The sequence below is a fragment of the Sebastes umbrosus genome, chromosome 14 (genome assembly GCF_015220745.1).
Source record: "Sebastes umbrosus isolate fSebUmb1 chromosome 14, fSebUmb1.pri, whole genome shotgun sequence".
NCBI lineage: Eukaryota > Metazoa > Chordata > Actinopteri > Perciformes > Sebastidae > Sebastes > Sebastes umbrosus.
The window spans coordinates 19,099,673-19,115,490 of record NC_051282.1 but is presented as its reverse complement, the minus strand read 5'-3'; the positions used below and the strand labels follow the sequence as shown (position 1 = coordinate 19,115,490).

General features: G+C 42.5%; 1 protein-coding gene across 3 annotated transcripts; it reads left to right on the top strand.

Annotated features, from left to right (window-relative positions):
- The first annotated feature begins 83 nt into the window (after nt 1-83).
- Nucleotides 84-13,406, top strand: galr2b (galanin receptor 2b). 3 transcript variants are annotated; one of them, XM_037791147.1, is made up of 4 exons: nt 84-258; nt 3,396-3,492; nt 4,005-4,394; nt 11,487-13,406. In XM_037791147.1, exons 3-4 carry the CDS (start codon nt 4,021-4,023, stop codon nt 12,247-12,249), a joined length of 1,137 nt encoding a protein of 378 aa, XP_037647075.1. In that variant the 5' UTR covers nt 84-258; nt 3,396-3,492; nt 4,005-4,020; the 3' UTR covers nt 12,250-13,406. The 3 variants fall into 3 exon arrangements, with proteins under 3 accessions (XP_037647075.1, XP_037647074.1, XP_037647076.1); XM_037791146.1 differs by having other exon boundaries at nt 3,396-3,585; XM_037791148.1 differs by lacking the exon at nt 3,396-3,492.
- Nucleotides 13,407-15,818: the final 2,412 nt, after the last annotated feature.

The window sequence follows — 15,818 nt, the reverse complement described above, 5'->3', positions numbered from 1 at the left end:
TGCAGTGAGGAGTGAACATTAAAGTGAATGTGGAGGAGGAGTCCTCGCTAGGGGGAGAGAGGGTTGGGGAGGTGGAAGAGAGGAGGAGGGGAGGCGGAGAAAGAGTAAGATACCAGCAACACAGGCAGATAGCGATGAACACTGGAAGAACAGAGGCTTTGGTGTAAAGAGTATGAGCATCTCTCACAGAGCAGGTCTGCTGGGAGTCTTAATCTGAGAGGAAGCTTTGGATGCCGTCCACCCATCATCACCAGCCTGGTAGGTTTATCATACTGCATCTGCCTGAGCTGCATGCTGATTCTGCTGTTGTTTGTGTGGAATAGAAATGTTGAGAATAACATTTGCAATTCAAATTTTCTGACAAACACAATCAATCTTTTTCTTTTTAATCATTTGATTACAAGATGCAGAAAAGCTGCTCGGTTGATATCGAAAGTTTGGTTGTTAATCTGTGTTTAACACCTGCCAGATGAAGCTTTAATATCATGCGTGTTATAGCTTTGTTGTTTATTAAAAAATATGCAAAAATATGATGATGTAATCTGTTGTCCTATCTGTGCCTGCTCATCATTTTTAATGCTGTAGGAAAATGAAGTGAAAATGAAGATGTTTTCCCACCAAATCTGGTTTAAGCTGTGCTACATCCCCATCATCACCCTCCTCCTCCTCCACCTCTCTGGCTACGCTGTTTTCATTACCTATTGTTTCATTTCCAAAAACTCTAATTATACCTTCATAACCGTCACACTGAGCTCAGCCAAAGTCTTCAAATTCCACAAGCTGTCAGGTCCCACTCGCTCTATCAACAGCTCATAAAGCTCCTGTACTGTCTGTCTATCCCTCTTTGCTCTGATTCCCCCTGAGACTCTTGCACATGTTCTGGCTGGAGTCGTAGCCCTGATATCCCACTGCAGTCAGAAATTCAATAATAGTCCAGATTGTCTTCCCTAGTGGGAAAAAAACGAGTCAGCCTCACCATGAAAGAGGCTGCTGAAGTCAGGTATTGACACACAGAGATGTGGGGGAAATTTCTCTGCAGCAGCACCGACAACCACCCGAGTGTCATTTATTTGCCATTGACTGTGCTCACTGTTGCTGTGTGCTCATTTTTCTCTCAGTCATGATTGTGCTTATGCAGACAGAGAGGCAGCAGTTTATGCACAAAGGATGTTGAAAGTTTAATCATGTTTAATAATTCATTTTAGGCTGGTTATTGCTGAGATTTGAGGAAGGGAAGTATGGAAGCCTGAGGATGACTTAAAATACTGTCACATCAGTTTTAATGGTCTATATTTAGAGTTTTTATTTCCTGTGATTTTGCTTTACTGTCATGAAAAAATAACGTGATTGATTTCTTCATCATTTCTGGCAAGACGACTCCTGAAATGAAAATCAAATCTGTCCATCTGGAAGTTGCCATCTGAGCTTCTCAGTGCTGCTATGTCAATTCAGCTCTGTGAGTTTTATAAATGAGTGCATTTATACTGCCACGGATATGTGATGGGGGATTAATTAATCATGCTGCATGTCTTTCACATAATATGTGTGTCTGTCAGGATAATAAACAACCTTCATTCATGCTTCTGCAGTTCATTCAGATCAAGCTACATTCTCGCTTTAGGGTGATTCCATGAAAAATAATCAAATTGTATTGTGATGTTGTAGTGTGAGCCTGCTGCTCAATTTGGAGCCACGGAAAGGCTTTGGCAAAAGAGCAATTTCTAACTGAAGGCCACCATTTGAAGGTGATGTAACATGGAGTTCTTTCGACGCAAGAGACTGTCCATTTACAGTAGCCATCAGCGGTCAATGAACAAGTGTTCCTTGGAAGTCTGAATGGCAAGAAAAATTAGATTCTCCTTATTTTTCTCTCAGAAATCAGCATGAAGAGCTGATTAAAATGCACTTCAAGCAGACGCTGCATCTGCGTCCAGCTGCCCACCATTACCTCCGAAGCTACTGAATGACAGTCAGCATTGTTATTTCAGGTGTGTAGGAGATTGCGCTTCACAACCTCAAGAGCTTACCGGTTCACATTCGAATAATAGTCTTTTGAAAGGTGGGCAAAAGCAGTAGTAATGTGAGATGAGGAAGTTTACAAATATATATTCTTAATGTCCAATCCAATTGATCAACCCTGTCTCCTAGGAATTGTGTTTATATACTACTAAATTGTCTTGTCATGCCCTAATTCAGATTTGGTTCATTCCCATAGATGTCAATCAATTCTTAAAGGGCGGGTCCATCTATGTTCTTTTCTGGGATTTTCAAATGGAGACAGCCTTTGGCAAAAAGCAGTGACATAGGTTACCAAATTAAGCTAATCATGAAGCTAATCAGTCAATTAAGGTTATGAATAATGTGAACGCTAGCACCAGCTGAGTCAAACTTAGCTGGGCTAAGTTTGGAAATAACTGAAAGGGTTAGTTCAGATTTTTTTTAACTTGCGTTGTATGTATACCCCCGTGTTCTGCTAAGTAAAATTACTGTTTTTGCGAATGGAGTCTGGTGGCTTTGAAGAGAGCTATATGACGGCTTCAGTTCCCACTGAACTGAAACCGTTATATGGTTGTCTTCAAAGCCACCAGACTCCATTGATAAAAGCCGTAAGTTTACCTCGCAGAACACGGAGAGTTGCTGGTCTACCGCTGCAAAGGTTAGTTTGTTTGTGTTATTGTGTGACTTTCAGATCCGAATTGACGTGGCGTCCACAACAGTACATTGCTTAGCTTCCATGCTGGTACTCCTGTCTGCTTCTCCTAACTGGGAGCATGCTGACAGCCATCTAAGTTACCGAATGTAACGCTACTAGACCAACTATAAGGATTTATATATGTCTCATCTGTCAGGTCATGTGGGGAAAAGTTTTTAGAAGGGCTCGGTAGAATAACATTTTGACGCTAAACATTCATAATTCTACTAAAATGTTAATGTTCAGATTTGAATACATAAGGAACACCAATGGGAAGCCACAAAAACCTCAAAAAACTAAAATAATAGACCTGCCCTTTAACAACACACTGATGCCACTACTGAACAATACGGACTATAACCAAACACACTGGTTTTATATTCTCAGCTGCTCATAGTTCGTCCATAATTTTCATCCAGAATGAAACTCTTTCATGGGATTAAATGTGAGATTCTCTTCACTGTGGCTCATCGACTTCACCATCAAGAGCACCTCTTTACTTTCAAGCCTCAATTTTGAAGCACTCGCCAGCCCTGAGAGTGCACACTGACGTCACTGGAGCCACCCCTTGCAAAACACAAAACTGCAACACGTCAGAAGCTCTAATGTGATGTTGTTACTGGTCAGAAATTGAGAGGGATAAATGCTCACCGTGGATGATGTGTTCTTGGCTGAGATGGACTCCTGCTCTTCTTCTTTTCAGAGATTGAATCGAACCGAACAGGCGGCAGCACTCAGACGGCTCTGGGTTTGAGACACAATTCCTTGGCTTAGAGAGGAGAAGAGGTGAATCGCTGGCTGTAAGTGGCTCCGTCCACTTACCTGAAAACCTTCTAGCTCATATTTGAAGACAGCAAATCTCTCCAGTGTATTATTAAATCTTCACTTTAAAGGTGAACCTCTTTTCTCAAACCTTAAAAAAAAAGAAAGAAAGAAATGGTGTAATATATAGTGTGAATTAAGCATTACCATTTAAATTAAACCGCATTGCAACCTTACTTGTAATTAAGCTGTGAACATATTCCCTAGACTCATCTGACAATACGTCACTATCCAATTAAAAACAGCCTCTCATTCTTGTCTTATTAATATGTGTGACATGTCTCTACTGGGGATTAAGAAATCTTCTGTTGCATGCAGGCTTGTCAACTTTTTTAGCATAATTTTAAAAGTTGCAAACACTAACTCATTAAACCCCCCTCTGAATGAGCTCCTTTATCATTTTTAACCACCAGTGCATGAGCCCAGAAGACATAGTAAAACAATCAAAAGCTCTAGGATAGTGATTATAATTTGCTTCTCTCTATTTCAGACTTCAGATTTCAGAAATGGCTGACTTTGAGGATTTCAGCAGACCAGGAGGGCAGGCCAATGTATCTGAGAGCTACCAGCTGAACCCGACCAGCGTGATCGTGTCCGTGGTCTTCTCCCTCATCTTCCTGCTGGGCACCATCGGCAACAGCCTGGTGCTCGCCGTGCTTCTGCGGAGCGGCCAGGTGGGATACAACACGACCAATCTGTTCATACTCAACCTGAGCGTGGCCGACTTCTTCTTCATCATCTTCTGCGTCCCTTTCCAAGCCACCATCTACTCTCTGGAGGGCTGGGTGTTTGGCTCCTTCATGTGCAAAGTGGTCCACTTCCTCATCAACCTCACCATGTATGCCAGCAGCTTCACACTGGCTGCCGTCTCTGTTGACAGGTATGTTCATCAATCCCAGAAGAGAACATTTTTAATTTTGCACATGAACACACTACAGCATATTATATAACACAAATACTTACTGAAAAATCCACCTACCTACCAGGCTCATATGTGACATTTGAAACATCCATAACACTTTTCATATTACTTTGAAATAATTATTAACACAAAAGAGAACAGAGGGGATTGTTAGTGTTGGTGTTGGTAGCGCAGCATTTCCCATAAAGCGCTTTGCTTCCTCTCACAAAAGGTTGTTGCTATAGCGCTGCAACTACAGTAATGATTATTTCCACTATCAATCAATCTGTCAAACAGTTTTGCAATTAGCCAATTCATTGTTTAGTCTGTTAAATTATCACAAAATCACAAGTTCGCAAAGCCCAAGGTGACATCTTCAAATTGCTGGTTTTGTTCAACCAACTGTCAAAAACCCAAATGTATTCAATTAACAATGATATAAAACAGCAAATATTCATATTGGAGGAGCTGGAACCAGAGGATGTTTAACATTTTCACTTGGGAAATGAAAATGAAAAATCATTATTCGAGTCAGCAGTAGTTGTGACTCATCTTCTTGTATCTCTCTCGCTTTACTTCATCAGATATGTACAGCATGTGTTAAGCGTCGTGAGGGGAAATTCCTTATAGCAATCATTTAAGGTCTCAAATCACTAGTTCCTGCACTCATATACGCATTTTCTTCCCTATAATTGAAGATGCTAAATTCGAAGTTCAGAGCATGATCGATGGGATAGCTCCACACGGCTCTCAACATGGAGATGGCTGAGCCAACACTGTCTCATTCCCAACTCGTTAAATACCGTCGATTGGGCAGCGCCCCACGACATTGGAAACCGACGAAGTGACAGTATGTGACGAATCGGACTTTCAACTAACTCCAATGTAAACCCACCCGCGGCGTTATTCGGCGGTCGGAGCAAGTGACTTGGTATTAATGGAGCGAGAGTCAGCTCAGGGCGGCTGGGAGCGGTGTGGATGGGTCAAACAAACACAGGACTTTCAACCAGGAGACCGGTGTTTGTGTGTGTCCCGTGTGAAACTAAAAGGAACGCTGACTTATTTTGTCATGTCTGTTGTTAGTCATGTGACTATGGTATCGTCAGTCACGTGAGTCACGTGAGTCAAGTCAATTTTATTTATATAGCCCAAAATGACAATCACACATTTGCCTCAGGGGGCTTTACAATCTGTACAGGATACGACATCCTCTGTCCTTTACAGTGCGACCCTCTCACCGGATAAGGAACCCCCCCCCCAAAAAAAACCTTTTAACAGGGAAAAAAGAAAAATGGAAGAAACCTCAGGAAGAGCAACAGAGGAGGGATCCCCCATCCAGGATGGACATACGTGAAATAGATGTCGTGTGTACAGACTAACAACATAATCAAATACAACATAGACAATCCATATGCCTAAATTAATACATATAATGGGAACATATGTGAGAAGGTGGATCCAGGAAGATGTCGTGTCAAGCAGCTCCGTGGCGTCGACTAAATAGATAGAGCCAGAGCAACACGACCTCCTCCCCACGCCAAACAGATAGAGCCAGAGCAACACAACTTCCTCTCCACGCCAAATAGATAGAGCCAGAGCAACACCACCTCCTCTCCACGCCAAATAGATAGAGCCAGAGCAACACAACCTCCTCCCCACGCCAAATAGATAGAGCCAGAGCAACATGACCTCCTCTCCACGCCAAATAGTTAGAGCCAGAGCAACACGACCTCTTCTCCACGCCAAATAGATAGAGCCGGAGCAACACAACCTCTTCTCCGCGCCAAATAGATAGAGCCAGAGCAACACGACCTCCTCTTCACGCCAAATAGATAGAGCCAGAGCAACACAACTTCCTCTCCACGCCAAATAGATAGAGCCAGAGCAACACAACCTCCTCCCCACGCCAAATAGATCGAGCCAGAGCAACATGACCTCCTCTCCACGCCAAATAGATAGAGCCAGAGCAACACGACCTCTTCTCCACGCCAAATAGATAGAGCCAGAGCAACACGACCTCTTCTCCGCGCCAAATAGATAGAGCCAGAGCAACACGACCTCCTCTTCACGCCAAATAGATAGAGCCAGAGCAACACAACCTCCTCTCCACGCCAAATAGATATAGCCAGAGCAACACGACCTCCTCCCCACGCCAAATAGATAGAGCCAGAGCAACACGACCTCCTCTCCACGCCAAATAGATATAGCCAGAGCAACACGACCTCCTCCCCACGCCAAATAGATAGAGCCAGAGCAACACGACCTCTTCTCCACAGCAAATAGATGGAGCCAGAGCAACACGACCTCCTCTCCACGCCAAATAGAGTCATTAGTCACGTGAGTCGTTAGTCAGTGAAGCTAACGTCAACCACAACCGTTTCCTCCCCCTACCTAAGTGGTTGTGTTGCCTATACCTAAACATCCTGTGAAAATGAAAGTTTATTTTGAAAGGACACTGTGCATGCAATGAGCGTATCTTGACACACCGTCCCTGGTCCGTCCAAAAGTAACGCAAGAGGGATACACTGTGCGTCGGTCACCGATGCTGAGGAGCACTGACCAAGCAGTGGTATTTGACAAGTTGGGAGTGAAAATGTGTTGGCTGAGCCGACGTCTATAGCAGCTAACGGTGCTAACCACAGCAACAGTGCTGCCAGAGCTAACAGTGTCTGTTAGTTTCTGCACCACTCTATTAGTATGAACAGATGTTATAAGACAACACATGGCATCAAGCCTAACAAAATCATTAAGGTAGGCTGTAAGGAGGCTTTTGTTCAAGTCCACACTTTGTCTGTTCATGCTAGGAATAATTTTAGGTGCATTTAATTCATCCCAAATGTTATTTTTCTCATTTGAAGGTAAAAAACAACTCCGGGAACATCAACAAGACCCCGGAGGTACACATTAATGGAATTAGTCAAAGACCCCATAAGACCTTACAGAGACACTGCATCTGTAATTGACCATCTTATGAGAGAATCATGCATTATAGCCGGCTGAAAATTACATCCCTCACAGAGTAAGAGCAAAGCCTTCATTATAGTTGTTCGGTAACACTGTCAGCTCAGTCAATATGGACAGAGTCGGATGAGCAGCTGCCCTCTGCAGCAGATGCCCTCTGCTCACACCTACTCTGTTTACACTTTAGAGGATTCAATAGATTTTTGAGCCAGACGTTTCCTCCCCGGTCTGGAAAAGAGCAGGCACATCCGAGTCGAGATGTTAATGGATTTCCGTTGTTTTCCTCCTCAGTTCCTGTGTAGCAAGTAAAGAAAAGGCAGCAGCTTACAGTTATACTTTAGACCAGGAATCCCCAGCAGGAATTAAATCACAGTTCAGCCTGAATGAACACGCTCAGTCTTCTAAAGGAAAGTATTTGCTGCTGCAGTGAGCCGCCCACAGGCAGATCATACGTATACTGTGATTTTATGCCAGAGAAATATCCCATTTGAAAATGATTCAATGTAGAACAAAACATTATTGCTTCTAATCAGGGAGTTAATTTGCACAAATACTTGAACTATGGTAACAGTACATACAGGAGACAAGATAACAATGCAGAGCTATTTACTCCTAACAAAAATCAAAACGTACGTCTGTGTGCAGTTCATGACTGTGTTTGGGCAAAAATCCAATATGTTCAGTTTTACATTTGTGAAGAAAATACTGAAACAACATCTGGATTGAGCCAGTAGTACATTTTGAAATTCAGCCATGGCTCCATTTCACAGAAAACGTGGTGATTTTGTATCGTAACAGTTTGTTTCTTATCTGCTTTTCTACATTTTAATTGGTCTCAGATTTAGCAAAACATTAAATATCCTCTCAGAAGCACGGAAACCAAAGCATGAACAGACTGCTCATTAGCTCATGCTTTCTCATAAATTGGATAATTTTAGCCAAGCGTACAGGGTCTGACTCTGAGTACTCGCAGTTATTCAAGACACTGAGCCTCCATATGTGACAAGTAGGTTGAAGCTGCTGTTTTTTCTCCCTTTCATGTCAAACGTGAAGTGTCTTTGGCCCCATTTCAGTGAGGTTTCAAAGGCCAGAGAGGCTGTTGCCTCTGCTTCTGGAGAGCTGGCTGAAGTGTCCAATAAATGCAGATGGGGAGGACGTGGATTTGCCGCTTTACCCAGAATCCCTGCCTCTGGGAAAAGAAGCTGCAAATACTCCCAGCATGTTGAATATGGCGAATACATCTTTACATAGACGAACAAACCAGGTGATGGTGAAGCAATAACGTCAGCAATAATAAGTGAAAAGCAGTGTTGTGACAGATTATTGAAAGAGATCTGTGCCATAAAAACATCAGGCTCTTTCTTCATGATATACCACGTGATGTGCGGTGGGATTTGCGAATTTATCGCCTACCTGCTCAGCAACATCAAATGCACAGTACGAGGCACATGATGTTCTGTGCTATGCATGGTTTTACCAAGCGATGCATAGCACAATCACATCCTATTGAAGATTCTACAAAAACCTTTCTGCATATATAACAGCCAGTTTGACATATTTCCCAAAGGTGTTTTCTATTCAATAAAACCCACAAACAGCATGTGATGTGAATGATTATCATCCAACAAAGAAGCCTCAGTGTGAGCCACGCTGCTCGTAACACTGAGTGTGGAGGTGGCAGCATCCTTAGTGGATTTTCCCTTCGTATAATAAATCTATTAGTGAAATAAACCAAAATCAGTCTTCACTCAGGCAATGCTCTCTGGATTTGACTTAAAGGAGCAGTGTTTAGGATTTAGTGGCATCTAGCGGTGAGGTTGCAGATAGCAACCAACTGAATATCCCTCCGCTCACTCCTCCCTTTACAAGCGTGTCGGAGAACCTAAGTGAATGTCTCTCTAGTGTTTGGTTTGTCCGTTCTGGGCTACTGTAGAAACATGGCAGTGCAACGTGGCGGACTTCTCGAAGAGGACCCGATCCATATGTAGATATATGAAGGGTTCACAACACAACGATTGTAGGGTGCATATACACTAATTAAAACATTATAATGAATGTAGTGTTCCGTTTTTGCCAATAAATCTGATTTGAGTTTCTTGAGTCTTTAAAGGGAAAATTCGCCACCTTGTATGTGGATGTCCAATCAGGGTTGCTGGTAAATGTAGTCCACTGAAGAAATAAATCCCCCAGTGTGTGCTATATTGACCGAGAAAGCTGATTTCTCCTGCTCGCAGAGCCGTGCCAGCTGTGCCTAAATGTACCAGGATGCATTGCGTGTGGGTGGCGAGTTCGCAATAAGCTCTCTTTTCTGAGTACTAAACAAAATATAGCACAAAATATCAAAAAGGAAATATTCTTACACCTAAACAAAAATAATACAATCATACACCTTCTGAATTCAAGTTTCTCTCTTACACTGAACTAAGACAGGATTACAGTAATTGCCTTGTTTACTCATCTTAAAACACACTTCATTCAAACGGGACAGAAACAAATTAACACTCACCAAACACATCTTCTTCACGTTCTTCTTCTTCCAACAATCAGCAGCTCTGGTTTGGTCAAAATAAATCCTTAATCCACAGAGTAAGATGTGAAAATATGCCAGCTCTCCACGCTGTTTTCCCCCACAGTATCTCTCTGCTGGGCGGCGGCCCGTGGAGCAGATACCCCGCTCTCATTCCTTCTTCGGAGGCAGACCATTAAATTAGCAAAATTCAATGACAAAATGGTTCCAAAATTGGATCCTGCAGAAGGTCTCCAGCACACCTCTGTCCCAGTGAGGAGGAAAACTTTCATGCATAGTAACGTACACACAGTTCGTTCTCTCTGGGTTGTCGTCGCCGACAGCATCCAACAACAACTGCCCACGCTGACATTCATTAGGCCTACAGCAGAATGATTCAGTTTCTGTTGGCATCGGAGGGCAATTTAAGCAAAGGCACCACTAGTCAGAGTTTGCTCTCGGCAGCTCAGGTTCTAGAGGGTCCCGGCTGGTCATATCTTCTCCGCTGCAGCAGCAACCTCGAGCAACCACTCTCCATCTAAATATCCGAGTGGGCCAAAACAGTCAAATGTACACTGTACATGTGAACAAGGAAGTTTTTGAGTTGCATTGCTCCCCACAGCTAAGCTGAAGTAGTACTATGCAGTTCTTCCTTGACTCCAACGACGTCACTGTCACGCCACTGGATGCAGGAAGAACAACAGATTTTGCATTTTGCAGAGAACATCGGCAAGAACTGACACACTATATCTGTAGGAGCCAAAGTGTGTATTTAGTCGTTTATTACTATTATTTGTTTAGGCAGCACATACTCTTTTGGTTAGTATCATTTCCGGTAATTGGCACAGGTGTGTGGTTTCTCTTACTTTACCTGTTCACTTGGACTGCAGGATTTCACAAAAGAGGGTGAGTTAGGCTGGGACATTTTTCTGTTGACTGTCAGATCCTACTTTAGTTTATCCTTAACAGTTATAGCTTGTCATTCTTTTCATTTAATAAATATGGATTAAAGTATGGATTTGTTGTCGTTGTCGATCCAAAATAAAGACAGATTCAGCAACTGCATGGCTTATTTCTCACATAAAATGTGAAAACATTTTGTGAAATAAGAGAAGAAAGTTTCCAAGCGAGCCGCCAAATTGTTTCTGGTTTGAAAGCTGGGAGCAGCAGCCCACGAGGGAAAGCGTTCGTCCAATCAGGTGCCTAGTGCCTTGTGTCTAGTGGCAGCCCATCAAGCGTCCAATGCTGAGAAGCGAGGCGATCCCTCGCGATAAAAGAAAGCCCCTGTGGACACGTACCATAACTCAGATAAATAGAAATAAGGTTGAAAATCTGCGATTCCTTTTAAAGGAAATTTTGTGGCCACAATATCATTTATTGGATACTGAACTAAACTACTTCACTTTATAGCTTCTGTCATAATATTTACAATGTTATGCAAATACAGATTTTAGTTCCCTTTAATATGAAGCTCTAATTATGAAGAATTACACTCTTTCAGCCTATAATTATCACATTGCACCACTCTGGCTCAGCATGTGCACTAATTATCATGTTCCTGTGGTTTGGATCAAATATCAATGTGTTATTTTTCCTCTTTGTAGGTATCTGGCCATTCGTTACCCGCTGCGCTCCAGAGAGTTACGGACCCCGTGTAATGCAGTGGTTGCCATGGTGATCATCTGGGGTCTTTCTCTGGTCTTTGCGGGTCCTTATCTCAGCTACTACGACCTGATCGATTACGCCAACAGCACTGTGTGCATCCCCGGCTGGGAGGAGCAGAACCGGAAGGTGCTGGACACGTGCACCTTCATGTTCGGCTACGTCATCCCCGTGCTGATCGTGAGCCTCTCGTACACTCGAACCATCAAGTACCTGTGGACGGCCGTCGACCCGTTGGACGGCATGTCAGAATCCAAGAGGGCCAAACGCAAAGTCACCAAAATGATCATCATCGTCACCGTGCTGTTCTGCATCTGCTGGCTGCCGTACCACGTGGTGATCTTGTGCTACCTGTACGGAGACTTCCCGTTCAATCAGACCACGTACGCCTTCAGGCTGCTCTCTCACTGCATGGCCTACGCCAACTCTTGCGTCAACCCCATCGTCTACGCTCTGGTGTCCAAGCACTTCCGCAAAGGCTTCAAGAAAGTGTTCAGCTGCATCCTCAGTAAAAATGGGAGAAATAAGGTCCACGTGGTCCATGTAGCCAACACTGTGCCCGGGTTTGAAGCAGGCTCCACGGAGGTGTCGCATATGATCGAGGAGAACATACGACAGAATGAATGTGAGATGATTAACAGGCCGATCGGAGAGCCAAGAGAAGCCACAGTGACTCTGAATTTGCCTTTTCAGCGGCAGACTTGACAAGTGATTCAGCCTCGATGACGGGCTCATTACGGACTGCCTTATGTGAAAGACATGCAGCTAATATTTTAAAGAAATGTGTTAACATGTGTCAACATGACATTCACAGTGTTGGTGGCAAACAGGAGAGAAGATGGAAGGAGTGTTAAGGTGTAAACAGTGAATCCACAACGAAAATTGTGTTTGTTTCATCATTTTCATTAAATAGTAACTCCCATAATGTTCCACTAACAGATACACTCAGTCAGAAAGGTTTGCTAGTATTTACTAAAAGTGAAAAGTTCTCAGTATTTCCTGTTTCCACCAATTGCCTTAACCATGGCCTGCACTTTAGTATTTATATAGGATCAGTGTGTAGGATTTAGTGGCATCTAGTGGTGAGGTTGCAGATTGCAACCAATTACCTCCGCTAATTCTGGATTCAGCTTTTATTCATTTTACAACTTTAGGACATAACAATTTAAATGAGGGCTATTTAAGTGTTCGTACTGGGAAGTTGATTTATCTAAAAAAAAAAAATCCTCTGATTTACAGACAACTTTTTATACATCCATTGGCCACAGACTCATTGGCGTTTTCAGTCCAAAATGGCAGCAGCGCTACCACTGCGCCATCTAGCGAAGTTTCATCTCTTTGCTTCTATACGCTTTGGTAGATATGAAGGGCTCATTCTAAAGGCCTCTACACACCGGGGACACTTTTTTTAATATATTTTTTCAAACTGTTGTTTTAGTCATGAGTACTCTCACACAGAACGCAAATATTATGCAGAAAAAAAAGTGACACTTTTTTTTTTCCGGAGAGCCAAGAGAAGCCACAGTGACTCTGAATTTACCCTTTCAGCGGCAGACTTGACAAGTGACTCAGCCTTGATGACGGGCTCAGTACGGACTGCCTTATGTGAAAGACATTGCAGCTAATATTTTAAAGAAATGTGTTAACATGTGTCAACATGACATTCACAGTGTTGATGATAAAAAGGAGAGAAGATAAAAGGAGCGTTAAGGTGTAAACAGTGAGTCCACAACGAAAATTGTGTTTATTTCATCATTTTCATTAAACAGTAAGTGACCCAAGTGAAGGAGTTCAAGTACCTCGGGGTCTTGTTCACGAGTGAAGGGACTGTGGAGCGTGAGATTGGTCGGAGAATTGGAGCAGCGGGGGCGGTATTGCATTCGCTTTACCGCACTGTTGTGACGAAAAGAGAGCTGAGCCGGAAGGCAAAGCTCTCGATCTACCGGTCAATCTTCGTTCCTACTCTCACCTATGGTCATGAGGGATGGGTCATGACCGAAAGAACGAGATCGCGGGTACAAGCGGCTGAAATGGGTTTCCTCAGGAGGGTGGCTGGCGTCTCCCTTAGAGATAGGGTGAGAAGCCGCTGCTCCTTTGCGTCGAAAGGAGCCACTTGAGGTGGTTCGGGCATCTAGTAAGGATGCCCCCTGGGCGCCTCCCTTTGGAGGTGTTCCAGGCACGACCAGCTGGGAGGAGACCACGGAGAAGACCCAGGACTAGGTGGAGAGATTATATCTCTACTCTGGCCTGGGAACGCCTCGGGATCCCCCAGTCAGAGCTGGTTAATGTGGCCCGGGAAAGGGAAGTTTGGGGTCCCCTGCTGGAGCTGTTGCCCCCGCGACCCGATCCCGGATAAGCGGTTGAAGATGGATGGATGGAGTAACTCCCATAATGAAAAAAAAAAAAAAAAAGCGACACTTTTTTTTTGGAATGAGGTCGCTTTTTCTGAGCTTTCTCACCGTGAATAAAGGCATCAACCAATCACGTTGTGCAGGACGGGTTGAGTTGCACCTTTCACAATAGAAGCGCCAGACATATAATATTCGCAGGCGAGTATTTTGCTTTTTCATGTTGTTTATTCGTCTGGCCCCTGATGTGTAAACGCCTTAAGGTAACGAAAACACAAGGATTCTTAGTTTCAGGTGATTAAACACTAATGAAAACAGTTATGAATAAAAAAAATTCTGCCAATAGATCCCCGAAATCCTACACACTGGGCCTTTAAGTTTTTGCAGTATTTAATAATTATTCCAGCACCTTTAAAGAGCAGCACAGAATGTGTCCCATAATGTTACAGTATGCTTCACCTTTTCAAATGGTCTCAAAAATGGTCAAAGTTGTGTTGACTTTGGGGGTTAGAGGTGGCTCTTCATTTGACTTCAAACAGGGTTTGCTGCAGATTCAGGGTCATTGTCCTGCTCATAAAGTAAAATCAGAAAGCCAGTCATCACACCACTGCAGTAGTTCCAACACCACGCTCGACTGTAGCTTTTATGTTCTGTTACGGTAATCTCTGACGTGATCTTTTCCTCACATAAACTCAACTGCAACTGTAATCTGATTTTGACTGGTTTTGAAAGTAGTCTATCATTAAGATTGTAGTTTTTCTAACTGGAGCAGGACGTTATTTGGTTTGTTTGTTTTTTGTATCTTGCATGCAGATGCTGTTCTGTCTTGTCAAGATATTACTGGTTTGATTTAATTATATATGTTATGACACAAAAAATCTTTCAGATTGCGTGCAAACATGATATTCAGTTATATTTCAATTTCATACAAGCATTTACAATCTCAATTTTTTGTTGAAATATGCCTACATTCTGGCGTAAGAAGAAGTTTCCATTTAGTAAAAAGTTTATTTGATAAATATTAAACGGTTCTTGGTAGAAGACTTGAGTCTTTTTTTGGAAAAACTGGGCACGTTTTCTTGCTTTACTTGTGTTTTGCAATGATTGTATCCATGGCATGTTTCTCTATGGTGTAAAATACTATATATTTAACTGAATATGTTTATCATTGAGTGCACTTAAGCAGTTAAGAGTTGTGTATTTTAAAAGGTGTGTATTTTTGTGTATTTAAAAGCTGTGAAATGATTCTAATCATTGACATTGTTTGTTTTGTTTCAAATGAAAGCAGATCCTCAGTATCTCTCTGTTTCTCTGTAAGCTTGTGTCCTACCTCAGAGGTGTGAAAAGAAAACCTTCTCGTCTTTTAGCTGTGTTCTGCTCAGATTGTGTAAGATGCAATTTTTCTCTTGCGAGTTTCATTTCCAGACAGAACGTCCTCCTTTGCACTGAACAATTTCCCTCCAGTTTGTTTTCAGTGATTCTGCCTGTTGCATCATACGGTGTATAAAGTATCTCTCTATTTGTTCGGTTTCACCATGTCGACTTTTCAAACGTATAACAGCCTGTAGATTTTATGAAATAGATATTTATCAAAATGTTTTAGAACACAATGTAATATAGGCTACACTTAAATGACCAAATAAAATATTTTCTGCTGTGAGATTTTAGTGACGGTTTTATTCTATTCAAAGTGTGCATAAACTGAGTGAATGGAAATAAACTAAAAATATTATACAAAATTGAATACGTAAACTCCTGCTTCAAAAACTGTCTCTTTGACATCCATCTATCTATCTATCTATCTATCTATCTATCTATCTATCTATCTATCCATCCATCCAGGGATGATAACAAATATAAAATAAAATTATATTAATTTGTGGTGTACAGGAATTGCGAACAGGAATGTAGTGAATGTTTATGTGT

Bases quoted from the DNA above. Each gene is read 5' to 3' on its own strand.
- galr2b (XM_037791148.1), top strand. From the start codon at position 4,021: ATGGCTGACTTTGAGGATTTCAGCAGACCAGGAGGGCAGGCCAATGTA. The intron at 4,395-11,486 runs GTATGTTCATCA...TCCTCTTTGTAG, and splicing joins GCTGCCGTCTCTGTTGACAG to GTATCTGGCCATTCGTTACC.